The sequence below is a fragment of the Myxocyprinus asiaticus genome, chromosome 8 (assembly GCF_019703515.2).
Source record: "Myxocyprinus asiaticus isolate MX2 ecotype Aquarium Trade chromosome 8, UBuf_Myxa_2, whole genome shotgun sequence".
NCBI classification, from domain to species: Eukaryota; Metazoa; Chordata; class Actinopteri; order Cypriniformes; family Catostomidae; genus Myxocyprinus; species Myxocyprinus asiaticus.
Window position 1 is genome coordinate 4,445,698 of NC_059351.1, and position 15,359 is coordinate 4,461,056.

General features: G+C 38.0%; 1 protein-coding gene across 1 annotated transcript; it reads right to left on the reverse strand.

Annotated features, from left to right (window-relative positions):
* Positions 1-4,344: 4,344 nt before the first annotated feature.
* LOC127444500 (mediator of RNA polymerase II transcription subunit 28) lies at positions 4,345-9,863 on the reverse strand. Its single transcript, XM_051703876.1, has 4 exons — positions 9,663-9,863; positions 8,468-8,534; positions 5,121-5,233; positions 4,345-4,906 (listed from the first exon to the last, which is right to left on the reverse strand). Exons 1-4 carry the CDS (start codon positions 9,822-9,824, stop codon positions 4,709-4,711), a joined length of 540 nt encoding a protein of 179 aa, XP_051559836.1. The 5' UTR covers positions 9,825-9,863; the 3' UTR covers positions 4,345-4,708.
* Between the last annotated feature and the right edge of the window lie 5,496 nt (positions 9,864-15,359).

Here is a 15,359-nt window from a genome sequence, read left to right on the forward strand (position 1 = left end):
CAAACATTTTATAAAGTGTTATTTTAAAAATGGTGATGTTACACAGAGATAAACACTCAACATTTTTTGGAGCGTGTTGCAATAATCTGATTTGAAATGAGTATATATTTAAAAAATAAAATTCACAAGGTTAAACATCAGATAATGTGTTGTTATATAGAAATAGAAATAAATGTATTTTTATTAGCAGTTTCTATTCTGACTTTTTTGGAATTGGGGTTGCAATTTAATAGTTGATATTGCCAACAGTTTCTGAATCTTGGAGAACACAAATGAAGATTTTTAGAAGAATATTTAAGCTCTGTAGGTCCATACAATGCAAGTGAATGGGTGCCAATTGCACATAAATGCAGCATAAAAGTACTCCATAAGACTCCAGTGGTTAAATCCATGTGTTCAGAAGTGATATGATAGGTGTGGTGAGAAACAGATCGCTGGACTGTTGTACAGGTCATCATTTGTCCCAGTTCTGTACATTAAAAATAATGCAGCCAATCCAGACAGCCAATATTGTGGTCATCTGAATTTACCAAACTGGCTAGCCCCTCTATATTGGCTGTCTGGATTGGCTAATGGACAGCACGCATGAATATAACTCCACTCACACACACACACACACATGTTGGTGCAGCTATCCTTATGAGGACTCTCCATAGACATAATGATTTTTATACTGTACGAACTATAGATTCTATCCCCTAACCCTACCCCTACCCCTAAACCTAACCCTCACAAAAAACGTTCTGCATTTTTACATTTTCAATAAAACATTGTTTAGTATGTTTTTTAAGTGATTTGAATTATGGGGACACTAGAAATGTCCTCATGAACCACATTTATAGCATAATACCCTTGTAATTACCAGTTTGTAACTTAAAAAAAAAGTCCTCGTAAACCACTTAAACCTGCCCACATACATACACACACACACACACACACACACTCACACTCACACAAACACAGTATACACAAAATACAATTTCTATAACTATTAAGTTCAATTATCATATGCTAGAATTCACCAATGCACATGAAGTTGTTGTTTTCATACTAATCTTTATCTAAAGGCACAGCCTTGGATAAAATGAAGTAATCGCAGATTTCTGAACTGCAACCAATAGAATATGCAATGAATTTGACTTTTTATTATGTTTTGCATAAAGGAAGCATATATTTATGTACCGCTTACGCTCACTGGTAAAACAAAGATCACTCAAATCCTGCTCCGACATGAAATTTCTCTGTAGTATACTTGTTTCTGTTTGTAATACATTTCTTGAATAAATGCCTCAATTACAGTTGCAGATAACAGTTATGATATTTGTGGGTGACATTCTGTTACAGCCTGTGCCTTTTATTAATTTCATGAATTAATTTAAAGGTATTAAATTAACTGTATTAATTTAAAAGATGTCTAGCCCCTTGGTAAACTTGTATGAAAGACAATAACTGAAAAAGAATATTTGATATTTGTTATTTTATTTCAATCAACATAACAACTGTCATAGGTTGAGCAACAGACCATTCAAAACAGGCCTATGAAAAAAACACACACATGATTGCTTTATCTCCTTTTGATTGGTTGCATTTTTTTCTGTAAAGAACAAATTTGCATACATTACATTAGCGTACCATTTACTGGACATGACCTAAATTCTATGCCTAATTACTCGGGTCAGTTTTCAAAAAAATAAAAAAATAACTGTTGTTATAACTTTTGTAGTCTAACTTTAACATTGCCTACATAAGCTACCTTTCAATAGGCTAACTAGTTGTTTGTTGGCTATTGCTTACCTCTAGCTGCACTGACATGAATGCATAACAACAAGATACCTTACTACCTACTTATCTATTCATTTATTATCAAATGGTATGTAACCTACTAGCTCACCTTTTGCTGCACTATGTTTGTGTAGCACATCCTCGTGCTTTCTGGCAATGTGCCCCTTAAGATTCCAAAACGAATCTTTGCTAACTCTCACAGTTTTTCCACACTCCCTTCCAATTTCTTCTCCTTCCTCGTTCTTAACTTTGATTTTTACTGTGCATTTATGTATAAGGTTTGCAACTTCATTAAAACAATATCTGAACTCCATGACCTTAGATCTATTGCTTATTTCGCAGATTCTTGAACCAGTATATCACAAAGGGCATTCTGGGTTGAGCGAGCGGCGCTGAGCAGTCTGAGCAAACACAGCGTGATTTTCAGAAAGGTGCTCTCTGCTCTGGAGGAAATATTACCTCTCCACTCCCTCAAGTCTCAATTGCCTCCACTTCTGAGACAGTCAATAAGCGCATCTTATCACGTGGCTCGCTGTTCATGACGCCGCAGAGACTCACAGCATGTAGAGACTCATGCTACTCTCTGCGATCCACGCACAACTTACCTCACACCCCATTGAGAGCGAGAACCACTAATCGCGACCACGAGGAGGTTACCCCATGTGACTCTACCCTCCCAAGCAACTGGGCAAATTTAGTTGCTTAGGAGACTGGCTGGAGTCACTCAGCACACCCTGGATTTGAACTCGCGACTCCAGGGGTGGTAGTCAGCCTCAGTACTCTCTGAGCTACCCAGGCACCAAGGAAGCATATTAGTAGAATTATTAAAATTTTTGGCATTGTGATTAACGCTTTACTTGAGGTTTTGTTTTGATTTTTTGTAATTCCTATTATTCTTGATGATTCTCATTACTGTAATACAGTACCTTTATCCTGTATTACGCAAAAATAATGTAATGCAGTGCAGTTAATTTTATCTTAATTCATAACAGTACAACAAATAATACCACGATAAATACTTTACAATTGAAATAATATATCATTTTATTTGCTTTATAGTAATGATTTTTTTTTTTTTTGCATTGTCGTTATTCATCATAAAATGTATTTAATTATGAAAATAATGTCCGAATACAAAGATCATAATGATCCTTAAAGCAGGTTTGATTTTCTTACATAGTCTATAAACTTGAATTTGGGTTGAAATATGACCCAAACATGTTCTTGAAGAGTTTGTGAGATTTGGTTTTTTTTTTATTTCTTTTTCAGTGCAATAACTGTTTCCAAAATATGTCAGTGATCTAAGTTCTGTCAATTTTTTTAATGTTAATATTCTGTTAGTGTTTTTTTTTCTTGCAAAAGGGAAATGAATATTCAAACACGAATGCTGTCATTTTAATAAAATTAAGAGGTATGCATCTGGGCAATATTTTAGATAAACATGCAGCCTATATATCTATACATAAATGCAGTAATGTAATTATGCAGATTTGTGTGAAATTGCAGGTTGTGCAGTTAGTGGTGACCACTGCAAAAAAGAAGTGATACTCAGAATTAGGGTATATATATATATATATATATATATATATAGTTTGGTAAAATAAATAAATAAATAAATAAATCTGATTACCTGAGGCAAAATGCTGCCATGGCTGAATCACAACAATTAAGCTGATATTAAGTACACTTGCTTATGTGATATTGCTTACAGATAATAATACTAATAATATAACCATTTAATATGATATTATTATACCATGAGTATTATTGCGACTGCTTTGAATATTACACTTTTATACAATAGTAATATTTTTCTGTCGTAATTTCTTCCATTTCACGCAATCAGTTGAATAGAGCCCTTATTTCAGTGGGACTTTTATTTTGAAAGATCTTTGAAGTTCTTCCTATAAGGTTCATTATATCGAGCTTCCCGCAACTCGCGAGCAGAAGTCTCCAAGCTGCAATGGAGAAAGACTTCATGTGAGAGTTCACAGCCGTTATACACTAAAGACACTGATCTGTGGCTTTTATTGAACACACTGCATAAAAAAAAATAATAATAATAAAATAAAAAGCATTAGTAGCTTTACTAGTGTGTGTGTGACGATGACAGGGCAGAGAGGCGCCTTTTATACTGTGGTGCGCAGTGCATGTGACAGTATATTATTTCATTAAATGACATCCTTCTGCTGTTTAAAGATAACACTTGGCCATATAGAGGCTTTTTTATTATTGTTTTCAAATGGTCATCTCCAAACTCAATTACATTTAGCTAATGGTAGCATACTTCAATATGGTACCGAAATTAACATGATATCATACCGTTTAAATTTTTTTGGTATCGCGATATTTCGTTAGTACCGGTATACCGCGCGACCCTACTCAGAATGGCCACCTAATGCCTCTGAATAGAGATTTTAAAAAAGACCAAAAGAGAAGTAATAAACAGGAAACAATTTGAGAGAAATTCTGGGCTTCTCCAGTGAGGCACAGCACTGGAATGCCAAGCCAAGAGATGCAGGAAGACTGAACATGGGGAACAAAATCAGAAAATGTAGTCCATTCAGTTGTCAAAAACATGTTTATTGTAAACTGTACAAAAGGTGTTTGAATCAAATATTATCAATATCTATTATCTATACCAAAATAATAATAGTTCATCCAACAATTTCTCTCTAACTAAAGCCATTTTTGGTCATTGTAACTCCTGTCCCTTACAAACACATCTATAATTTGAAATAATAGAAATATAATTAGCTTGTAAGGAATTTATTAAGTATGATTGTGACTAGAGGTCAAAGAACCTTGAGGCACTCATGGTCACCTATTGACTTCTTAAGCCCCTGACCAGAGCTTAGGAAGTGGCGCATAGTGTGTATGGCCCGGAACACAGTCTGAATAGGGTTCTGGATCTCTGCAAAAGGTATCAGTTTGGTTTCATGGGTACAGGAAGGTTGGCTGAGGCCTGCTCCAGGAAGGCCAGTGGACCTTGAGGCAGTTCTGTGGGCTTCTTGTGCTGGACGTTGATGTCCTCCAGCACCTGCTGCCAATGGTGGATCTTGGCAAGATGTTTCTGAATGAGCATCTCTTTCCTCTGAAGTTCATTCTTCAGTTCTGACGCATCCTGAGAGAGGCCAAACAGCAATTATAACTACAGTAAGTTTAAGACATTACAAGAGACTGCAAGTAAAAACAAAAAACCTTACATTTCCAAAATTAAGGTGTTATTTTCTATATTTACAACAGTGTGATTTCAATATTGTATGGCTGGATCTTTATCACAGCTGTAGAAAACTATAACAACTGAGCATATATCTAAAATGTGGTATGGGGTTTACCTCTTTTTCCACCTGTTCTGGTTTCTGTACAGACAATTGCAGTCTTCTCTGAAGGAAGAAGCATTCAGTCTGTCTGGCCACATCTAGAAACTTCTGTATACACTGATCAACTCCTGAAAGACACAAAAAAAAAATATATATTCATTCATTCCTATCTATCTATCTGTCTATCGAGTACTGTGCAAAAGACTTAACCATTTTAAGACAAATGTTTTTGTGAAAAATATAATGCGCCTATTAAATATCAATGTTAGACTTCAACATTCCCTTTGCAAATAGAATTGAATAGAAGAACAAGGAATCCTACAACAGACTATATGGCCCACAGAAAGCTGAGGCTGCAGTGGGACTACCATCTTTGTACCTCAGCAGAAATTGAGATTAATCAGACCAGGCAATGTTTTTCCAGTCTTTAACTGTCCAGTTTTGGTGAGCCTGTGCCCACTGCAGCCTCAGCTTTTTTCTCAGGTCAAAATCACTTAGATCATATTTTTCCCCATTAACTGAAGGTCCTGACCTGTATCTGCATGATTTTATGCATTGCACTGCTGCCACACGATTGGCTGATTAGATAATCGCATGAATGAGTAGGTGTACCTAATAAAAGTGGTGACTGAGTGTATACTGTATATACTGTGTATGTGTGTAATATATATATATATATATATATACACATATACACACACACACACACACACACACACACACACACACACACACACACACACCCCGATCAGCCACAACATTAAAACCACCAGCCTAATATCATGTAGGTCCCCCCTCGTGCCGCCAAAACAGCTCTGACCCGTCGAGGCATGGACTCCACAAGACCTCTGAAGGTGTCTTGTGGTATCTGGCACCAAGACGTTAGCAGTAGATCCTTTAAGTCCATAAGTTGTGAGGTGGGGCCTCCATGGATCAGACTTGTTGGTCCAGTACATCCCATAGATGCTCAATCGAAATGAGATCTGGGGAATTTGGAGGCCAAGTCAACACCTTGAACTCTTTGTCATGCTCCTCAAACCAATCCTGAACAATTTTTGCAGTGTGGCAGGGCACATTATCCTACTGAAAGAGGCCACTGCCATCAGGGAATACCGTTGCCATGAAGGGATGTAAGTGGTCTGCAGCAATCTTTAGGTAGGTGGTATCATGGCCAGAATTATGTTTTTCAGCAATTTGTGCTACAGTAGCTCTTCTGTGGGATCGGACCAGACGGGCTAGCCTTCGTTCCCCACGCGCATCAATGAGCCTTGGGCGCCCATGACCCTGTCGCCGGTTCACCGGTTGTCCTTCCTTGGATCACTTTTGGTAGGTACTAACCACTGCATACCGGGAACACACCACAAGACCTGCCGTTTTGGAGATGCTCTGACCCAGTCGTCTAGCTATCACAATTTGGCCCTTGTCAAAGTCGCTCAGATCCTTACGATTACCCATTTTTCCTGCTTCCAACACATGAAATTCAAGAACTGACTGTTAACTTGCTGCCTAATATATCCCAACCATTGACAGGTGCCATTTTAATGAGATAATAAATGTTATTCACTTCACCTGCCAGTGGTTTTAATGTTGTGGCTGATCAGTGTATACAGTTGAAGTCAGAAGTTTACATACACTTAGGTTGAAGTCATTAAAATTCATTTTTTAACCACTCCACAGATTTAATATTAGCAAACTATAGTTTTGGCAAGTCGATTAGGACATCTACTTTGTGCATGACATGAGTAATTTTTTCACTTTTAATTGACTATATCACAATTCCAGTGGGTCAGAAGTTTACATACACCAAGTTAACTGTGCATTTAAGCGGCTTCGAAAATTCCAGAAAATGATGTCAAGCCTTTAGACAATTAGCTTCTGATAGGAGGTGTACTGAACTGGAGGTATACCTGTGGATGTATTTTAAGGCCTACCTTCAAACTCTGTGCCTCTTTGCTTGACAGCATGGGAAAATCAAAAGAAATCAGCCAAGACCTCAAAAAAAAAATAGTGGACCTCCACAAGTCTGGTTCATCCTTGGGAGCAATTTCCAAATGCCTGAATGTACCACGTTCATCTGTACAAACAATAGTATGCAAGTATAAACACCATGGGACCATGCAGCCATCATACTGCTCAGGAACGAAACGCATTCTGTCTCCTAGAGACGAATGTAGTTTGGTGCGAAAAGTGCAAATCAATCCCAGAACAACAGCAAAGGACCTTGTAAAGATGCTGGAGGAAACAGGTAGACAAGTATCTATATCCACAGTAAAACAAGTCCTATATCGACATAACCTGAAAGGCTGCTCAGCAAGGAAGAAGCCACTGCTCCAAAACTGCCATAAAAAAGCCAGACTACAATATGCAAGTGCACATGGGGACAAAGATCTTACTTTCTAGAGAAATATCTTCTGGTCTAATGAAACAAAAATTGAACTTTTTGGCAATAATGACCATCGTTATGTTTGGAGGAAAAAGTCTGAGGCTTGCAAGCCGAAGAACACCATCCCAACAGTGAAGCATGGCGGTAGCAGAATCATGTTATGGGGGTGCTTTGCTGCAGGAGGGACTTGTGCGCTTCACAAAATAGATGGCTTCATGAGGAAGGAAAATTATGTGGATATATTGAAGCAATATCTTAAGACATCAGCCAGGAAGTTAAAGCTTGGTTGCAAATGGGTCTTCCAAATGGACAATGACATCAAGCATACCTCCAAAGTTGTGGCAAAATGGCTTAAGGACAGCAAAGTCAAGGTATTGGAGTGGCCATCACAAAGCCCTGACCTCAATCCGATAGAAAATTTGTGTGCAGAACTGAAAAAGTGTGTGCGAGCAAGGAGGCCTACAAACCGGACTCAGTTACACCAGTTTTGTCTGGAGGAATGGGCCAAAATTCCAGCAACTTTTTTGAGAAGCTTGTGGAAGGCAACCCAAAACATTTGACCCATTTAAACAATTTAAAGGCAATGCTACCAAATACTAACAAAGTGTATGTAAACTTCTGACCCACTGGGAATGTGATAAAAGGAATAAAAGCTGAAATAAACCATTCTCTCTACTATTACTCTGACATCAGATTTTAAATGTATTTGGCTAAGGTGTAGGTAAACTTCTGACTTCAACTGTATGTATATATATATATGGAGGGGAAACACTAACAAAAAGTAGCATGGTATTACAATATAGTTTTTAGACATGGTTCTATGGTAATCCCATGGTATTCTTTGAAGTATATACCATGTATATACCATAAATATAATAATCATTCAGATAGCATATAAAATACCATGGTTTTACCATCTACCATCACTGTTCCATTACGTTTTTAAAAGGAAAAAGAAAATGAGGAAAAACTGTTTTACCAGTCCGAATTTCCTCCTGGTCTGTTCCATTCACATAGTCTTGACTCACGAGAGATGCAAAACATGCCTGTGAGAATTAAAACATTAAAAGACTGAATTATAGAACATACAGTACTGTGCAAAAGTTTTAGGCACTTGTGAAAAACTTTCAAAGTGAGGATTTCTTAAAAAAATAATGACAAATAGTTTTCATTAATCAATTAACGTCATACCAAGTCCAGTAAACATAAAAAAGCTAAATCAATATTTGGTGTGAACACTTTTGCCTTTAAAACAGCACTAATTCTCCTATTACACCTGGACACAGTTTTCCTTGGTTGTTGGCAGATACTATGTTCCAAGCTTCTTGGAGAATTCGCCATAGCTCTTTTATTTATTTCGGTTGTCTCGATTACTTCTGTCTTTTTGTGTAATCCCAGACTGACCCGATGTTCAGTGGGGCGCTCTGTGAAGGGCATGCCATCTGTTGCAGGGCTCCCTGTTCTTCTATTCTAATCTTTTCTATTTGCAAAAGTAATGTTTGGGAGTCTAACATTTATATTTCCTATTGACACACTAAAGTAGCAAAAAGACAAATGTTTTTGTGAAACATCTTATGTGCTTAAGACTTTTGTGTACTGGCTACAAAAAGCTAATGAAATCTGAATAAAACACTCCACTGACTATCTAATGGTCATACTTGACACTGTTTGGTACCTTGTCCAAAATAAAGCAAACAAGATGTTTACTGCATGCATAAAAACGAACTGGTAACGCTTTGCAATAAGGTTCCATTCGTTAACATTAGTAATGCATTAGGTATCATGAACTAACAATGAACAATATATTTTTACCAGCAATTATTCATCTTTGTTAATGTTAGTTAATAAAAATGCAAATGTTCATTGTTAGTTCATAGTGTATTTACTAGTGTTAACATATACACATTTTAATTTATTTTTTATTATTGTATTAGTATGTGCAGAAATTAACATAACCCGAGATTAATAAATGCTGTAAAAGTATTGTTGTTTGTTCATGATAACCAATCGAACCTTGTTGTAAAGTGTTACAAACGTACTTGTATAATTTCATATTAAATATGGAAGAAAGTTCAGTGCACAAATCATCACTTAATCTGTCCAGAAATCAGTCTTTGCATTAAATGGATAAACTCTTCCATTAGCATGAGCAGTTCTTTTAAACCTCTTCTCACCTCGAAAGAAGCTTCCAGCTCATCTACCAAAGTGTTGTTTGCGCCTCTGTTACCGACTGGGCCTGTGAGAAGCCCTGGCTGACCTGAACCACCAGGACCAGTTGGTGGATGAGATCCAGGAGGCTGCTGACCAGGGAACATTCCGCCCATGGACGACGCCATTCTTCCACCTGCAATAGAGCGCAACAGTGCCCCGCCCACTTTTTCAGCCGTATGGGTTCCGGAAGTACTTTCTCCATTCATTTCTTCCATAGACTTTCAATAAATCCTTCATAAAAGAGTTGTGAGCCATGAACCAAACCATCCAGCCCCGAGGTGAATCACAAGTCTTTGAAAATCTGACATAAAGACAATGGTACACGGCTGTGTACTTATCGTGTTTCATGAGGTAATGGACTACAATCCCATGAAGCATTGCGAATGACGTCATTGAATAAAATACAATGGGAACATATAAAACTATTGGTTTTAGGTTGTTTATTATAAGTATGGAAGCAATATATTTTACGTTTATTACAAAATATTCCGATATGTTCAAATATATAAATAGTTTAAGGGTGAAGTGGCACCGACTCGATTACGTCATTCACAGTGCGTCATGGGAGCGCGCGGCCGCGCCATGGCACGTTTCGCGGGTTTCGTTGGACGCGGTTCTCTGATTGGTGGATTTTTCTCTGATGTACCATGGGTAATGTAGTTGTTTACTATGAATTCCGCTATCAATCACGATTTTTAAACAATGAAGTTGAGATAACGCAGACAGTTGGCTTCAACGGAAGCATATACCATCGACGAACAACCTCGGAGCTAATGGTAGGTCCATCTTTAAAGGTGTATAAGATATCGTTGAAAATCAATTCGTCTATCGAATAAATGAATGGGATTTTTACTTATTTTTTGCGCATGCGTCAAAGACGTCACAGTTCTGTGAAGGTGCAGCTTGTCGCCACCTCTTGCACGGAGCGCAAAATGCACTTCACATTCGTATGTAATAAGTGCGTTTCATCATCCAATGAGCGGCAATTATTATTAGCAAATAAATATGTTTAAAGTGTTATCATATTTGTTAATATTGTGTTATATACTTTTGTTTATGCAAATTTAGAAATGAAACTTAGGTACAGCGTGGCTAAAGGCACACTTTAAGGGAAATTAGCTTTTTTTTTCTGGTCTCAAAGTGTATCAAGATTAAAAAAATACATTTATTTTCATTGAATGTTGATGGAGCAACATAATTTGTGTGAAAAGAAATAACAATAGAATGTTGTTTTGAATACATTTTTAAAGGGTGCAAGGGAGACTTTTACCCCACACCTGGGGTAAAAGTGAGGACTTGGTGTAAAAGGCCCCCAGGGGGGTTATATTGATATACTGCAGATTCTGGGGACAATAGTTAATGGCAAAATTTATCAACTAGTGCAAATACTTTTAAGACAGCAATATTATTATTATTATTATTATTTATTATTATTATTATTATTGTAACAAATGAAGATAATGCTTGTTAAAAGCACTTCAGAAAAGGGTGCATAATTTCTTGTTAATTTCAATCACATTTGACATTTCATAAAATCTCAGGTATTCTATAAACACATTTATCTCCATTGTGATTGGATGAGTCAATGTGAGCCCACTTTGAAAATTTTTCATAACAAATCTACTCTGCATGGTGCATTATTGGAGTGGCTGCATTAGCCATTGTATGTTGCTCATTACACAACACAGATGGATAACAACTTAAAATTTGCCATTTCGACCTTCAAACATGCAGAGATGTCTGAGAAAATGATCCCTGCCAGCTGAGAAGTGACAGCTCACACAAACGGTTCAGAGTGACAGAAGTTCACTGACATTTGATATGAACTCCAGAGGTACTGCCAATGTCATTGGAAAAAAAATCTATAAAGCATTTAAAAATGGGGGGCCTGGGTAGCTCAGTGAGTATTGACGCTGACTACCACCCCTGGAGTCGCGAGTTCAAATCCAGGGTGTGCTGAGTGACTCCAGCCAGGTCTCCTAAGCAACCAAATTGGCCCAGTTGCTAGAAAGGGTACAGTCACATGGGGTAAACTCCTTGTGGTCATGATTAGTGGTTCTCGCTCTCAATGGGGCATGTGATAAGTTGTGCATGGATCGCGGAGAGTAGCATGAGCCTCCACATGCTGTGAGTCTCCGCGGTGTCATGCAGAACGAGCCATGTGATAAGATGTGCGCATTGACTGTCTCAGAAGCGGAGGCAACTGAGACTTGTCCTCCGCCACCTGGATTGAGGTGAGTAACCGTGCCACCACAAGGACCTACTAAGTAGTGGGAATTGGGCATTCCAAATTGGGGAGAAAAGGGGACAAAATTCAAATAAAAAAATGGCCAAAAAGGAACTCATCAGTCTATTGTTCTTTTGAGAGATAAAAAAGCTATTCAATAAAAGTGTGCACTACTGTCTTAAAAGAAGTATGTACAGTAAAGTAGAGCTAACCAGGACAGGTATCAGAGTCTGAGAAATAGACCCCTCACAGGTCTTTCTTTGACAAATACATGCCAAACACCAAACTTAATTACAATTGAATGAATAAAGTTGAAGTGCTGAGCTGTTGTGGTAACAGTTTGATAAGGTCCATAAGAAGTGCCTTAAGAGAGAGTTATAACCTTATATCTGTAAATAGGTTAATATGGTTAGTGAGCGATTTTATCACAGTAAAATCATGTTAACCAGTATAATGTTTGTCTTGTGTCTAAACTTTTCATCAAAAGTGTATTTTAGAGTTTATGAACTGGCGCCATTCACTTCCTTGTAAGTGATTACTTTTTTTAATTATTATATAACGGAGGGGCAAATCAAAATTATTGTTTGTGGAAATCAACATTATGACACAAATTCTGTTCACTGAGCTTTACTTGTATTGAACCCTTAATGAACTGACTGCTAAAGTCTGAAAAGCTGTCATTGCTGCTAGTGGAGGATTCTTCGATGAACATATGACGAATACAGCATTTATTTGAAATAGAGGTCATCAGTTGTAACTGTACAAATGTCTTCACTGTAACTATTTATTGATTTAACACTTTATTGAATAAAAAGCATGAAATGCTTAAAAAATATTTAATAGTGATTCCAAAATTTTGAAGAATAGTCCAAACTTTTAATTTCTGTTACATATGTTATGGCATTAAATGTCATTTAAAAAAAAATGAAATAAAATAACTATTTAAATAACTATTTAAAAATGACTATATAAAATTAAATGTAAAAAAAAAATATCCTAAAAGGCTGATTGAAGGAGATCCTGTAATAATTTATAATGGTTTTATAGTGGCAACTATGCCTGCAAGATAATGGACCTTTTAAATGTAGATAATCTATCACATTTATATTTGTGTTTATGTTGAAGTATGGACGCTGGGGATCACTGCATATTTGACACACACACACACACACACACACACACACACACACACACACACACACACACACACACACATACACTATATTGCCAAAAGTATTTGCTCATCTGCCTTTAGACGCATATGAACTTAAGTGACATCCCATTCTTAATCCATAGGGTTTAATATGACGTCAGCCCACCCTTTGCAGCTATAACAGCTTCAACTCTTCTGGGAAGGCTTTCCACAAGGTTTAGGAGTGTGTTTATGGGAATTTTTGACCATTCTTCCAGAAGTGCATTTGTGAGGTCAGACACTGATGTTGGACGAGAAGGCCTGGCTCGCAGTCTTCGCTCTAATTCATCCCAAAGGTGCTCTATCGGGTTGAGGTCAGGACTCTGTGCAGGCCAGTCAAGTTCTTCCACACCAAACTCGCTCATCCATGTCTTTATGGACCTTGCTTTGTGCACTGGTGCGCAGTCATGTTGGAACAGGAAGGGGCCATCCCCAAACTGTTCCCACAAAGTTGGGAGCATGGAATTATCCAAAATCTCTTGGTATGCTGAAGCATTCAGAGTTCCTTTCACTGGAACTAAGGGGCCAAGCCCAGCTCCTGAAAAACAACCCCACACCATAATTCCCCCTCCACCAAACTTCACAGTTGGCACAATGCAGTCAGACAAGTACCGTTCTCCTGGCAACCGCCAAACCCAGACTCGTCCATCAGATTGCCAGATGGAGAAGCGTGATTCGTCACTCCAGAGAACGCGTCTCCACTGCTCTAGAGTCCAGTGGCGGCGTGCTTTACACCACTGCATCCGACGCTTTGCATTGCACATGGTGATGTATGGCTTGGATGCAGCTGCTCGGCCATGGAAACCCATTCCATGAAGCTCTCTACGCACTGTTCTTGAGCTAATCTGAAGGCCACATGAACTTTGGAGGTCTGTAGCGATTGACTCTGTAGAAAGTTGGAGACCTCTGCACACTATGCGCCTCAGCATCCGTTGACCCCGCTCTGTCATTTTATGTGGCCTACCACTTCGTGGCTGAGTTGCTGTCATTCCCAATCGCTTCCACTTTGTTATAATACCACTGACAGTTGACTGTGGAATATTTAGTAGCGAGGAAATTTCACGACTGTACTTGTTGCACAGGTGGCATCCTATGACAGTACCATGCTGGAATTCACTGAGCTCCTGAGAGCGGCCCATTCTTTCACAAATGTTTGTAGAAGCAGTCTGCATGCCTAGGTGCTTCATTTTATACACCTGTGGCCATGGAAGTGATTGGAACACTTGAATTCAATTATTTGGATGGGGGAGCGAATACTTTTGGCAATATAGTGTATATATATACACATATACACTGGTGGCCAAAAGTTTGGAATAATGTGCAGATTTTGTGTTTCGGAAGGAAATTGGTACTTTAATTCACCAAAGTGGCATTCAACTGATCACAAAGTATAGTCAGGACATTACTGATGTAAAAAAACAGCACCATCACTATTTAAAAAAGTAATTTATGATCAAATCTAGACAGGCCCCATTTCCAGCAGCCATCACTCCAACACCTTATCCTTGAGTAATCATGCTAAATTGCTAATTTGGTACTAGAAAATCACTTGCCATTATATTAAACACTGCTGAAAGCTATTTGGTTCATTAAATGAAGCTTAACATTGTCTTTGTGTTTGTTTTTGAGTTGCCACAGTATGCAATAGACTGGCATGTCTTAAGGTCAATATTAGGTCAAAAATGGCAAAAAAGAAACAGCTTTCTCTAGAAACTCATCAGTCAATCATTGTTTTGAGGAATGAAGGCTATACAATGCTTGAAATTGCCAAAAAACTGAAGATTTCATACAAAGGTGTACACTACAGTCATCAAAGACAAAGGACAACTGGCTCTAACAAGGACAGAAAGAGATGTGGAAGACCAGATGTACAACTAAACAAGAGGATAAGTACATCAGAGACTCTAGTTTGAGAAGTAGACGCCTCACATGTGCTCAGCTGACAGCTTCATTGAATTCTACCCGCTCAACACCAGTTTCATGTACAACAGTAAAGAGAAGACTCAGGGGTGCAGGCCTTATGGGAAGAATTGCAAAGAAAAAGGAACTTTTGAAACAGAAAAACAAAAAGAAAAGGTTCGAGTGGGCAAAGAAACACAGACATTGGACAACAGATAATTGGAAAAGAGTGTTCTGGATCTTAACCCCATTGAGCTTTTGTGGGATCAGCTAGACTGTAAGGTGCATGAGAAGTGCCCGACAAGACAGCCACATCTATGGCAAGTGCTACAGGAAGTGTGG

Excerpts from the sequence above, each read along its gene's own strand:
- LOC127444500 (XM_051703876.1), bottom strand. The coding sequence starts at position 9,824 with ATGGCGTCGTCCATGGGCGGAATGTTCCCTGGTCAGCAGCCTCCTGGA. Across the intron at positions 8,535-9,662 it reads AGCTGGAAGCTTCTTTCGAG|GCATGTTTTGCATCTCTCGT; the intron begins GTGAGAAGAGGT and ends TAATTCTCACAG. Across the intron at positions 5,234-8,467 it reads CCAGGAGGAAATTCGGACTG|GAGTTGATCAGTGTATACAG; the intron begins GTAAAACAGTTT and ends TGTGTCTTTCAG.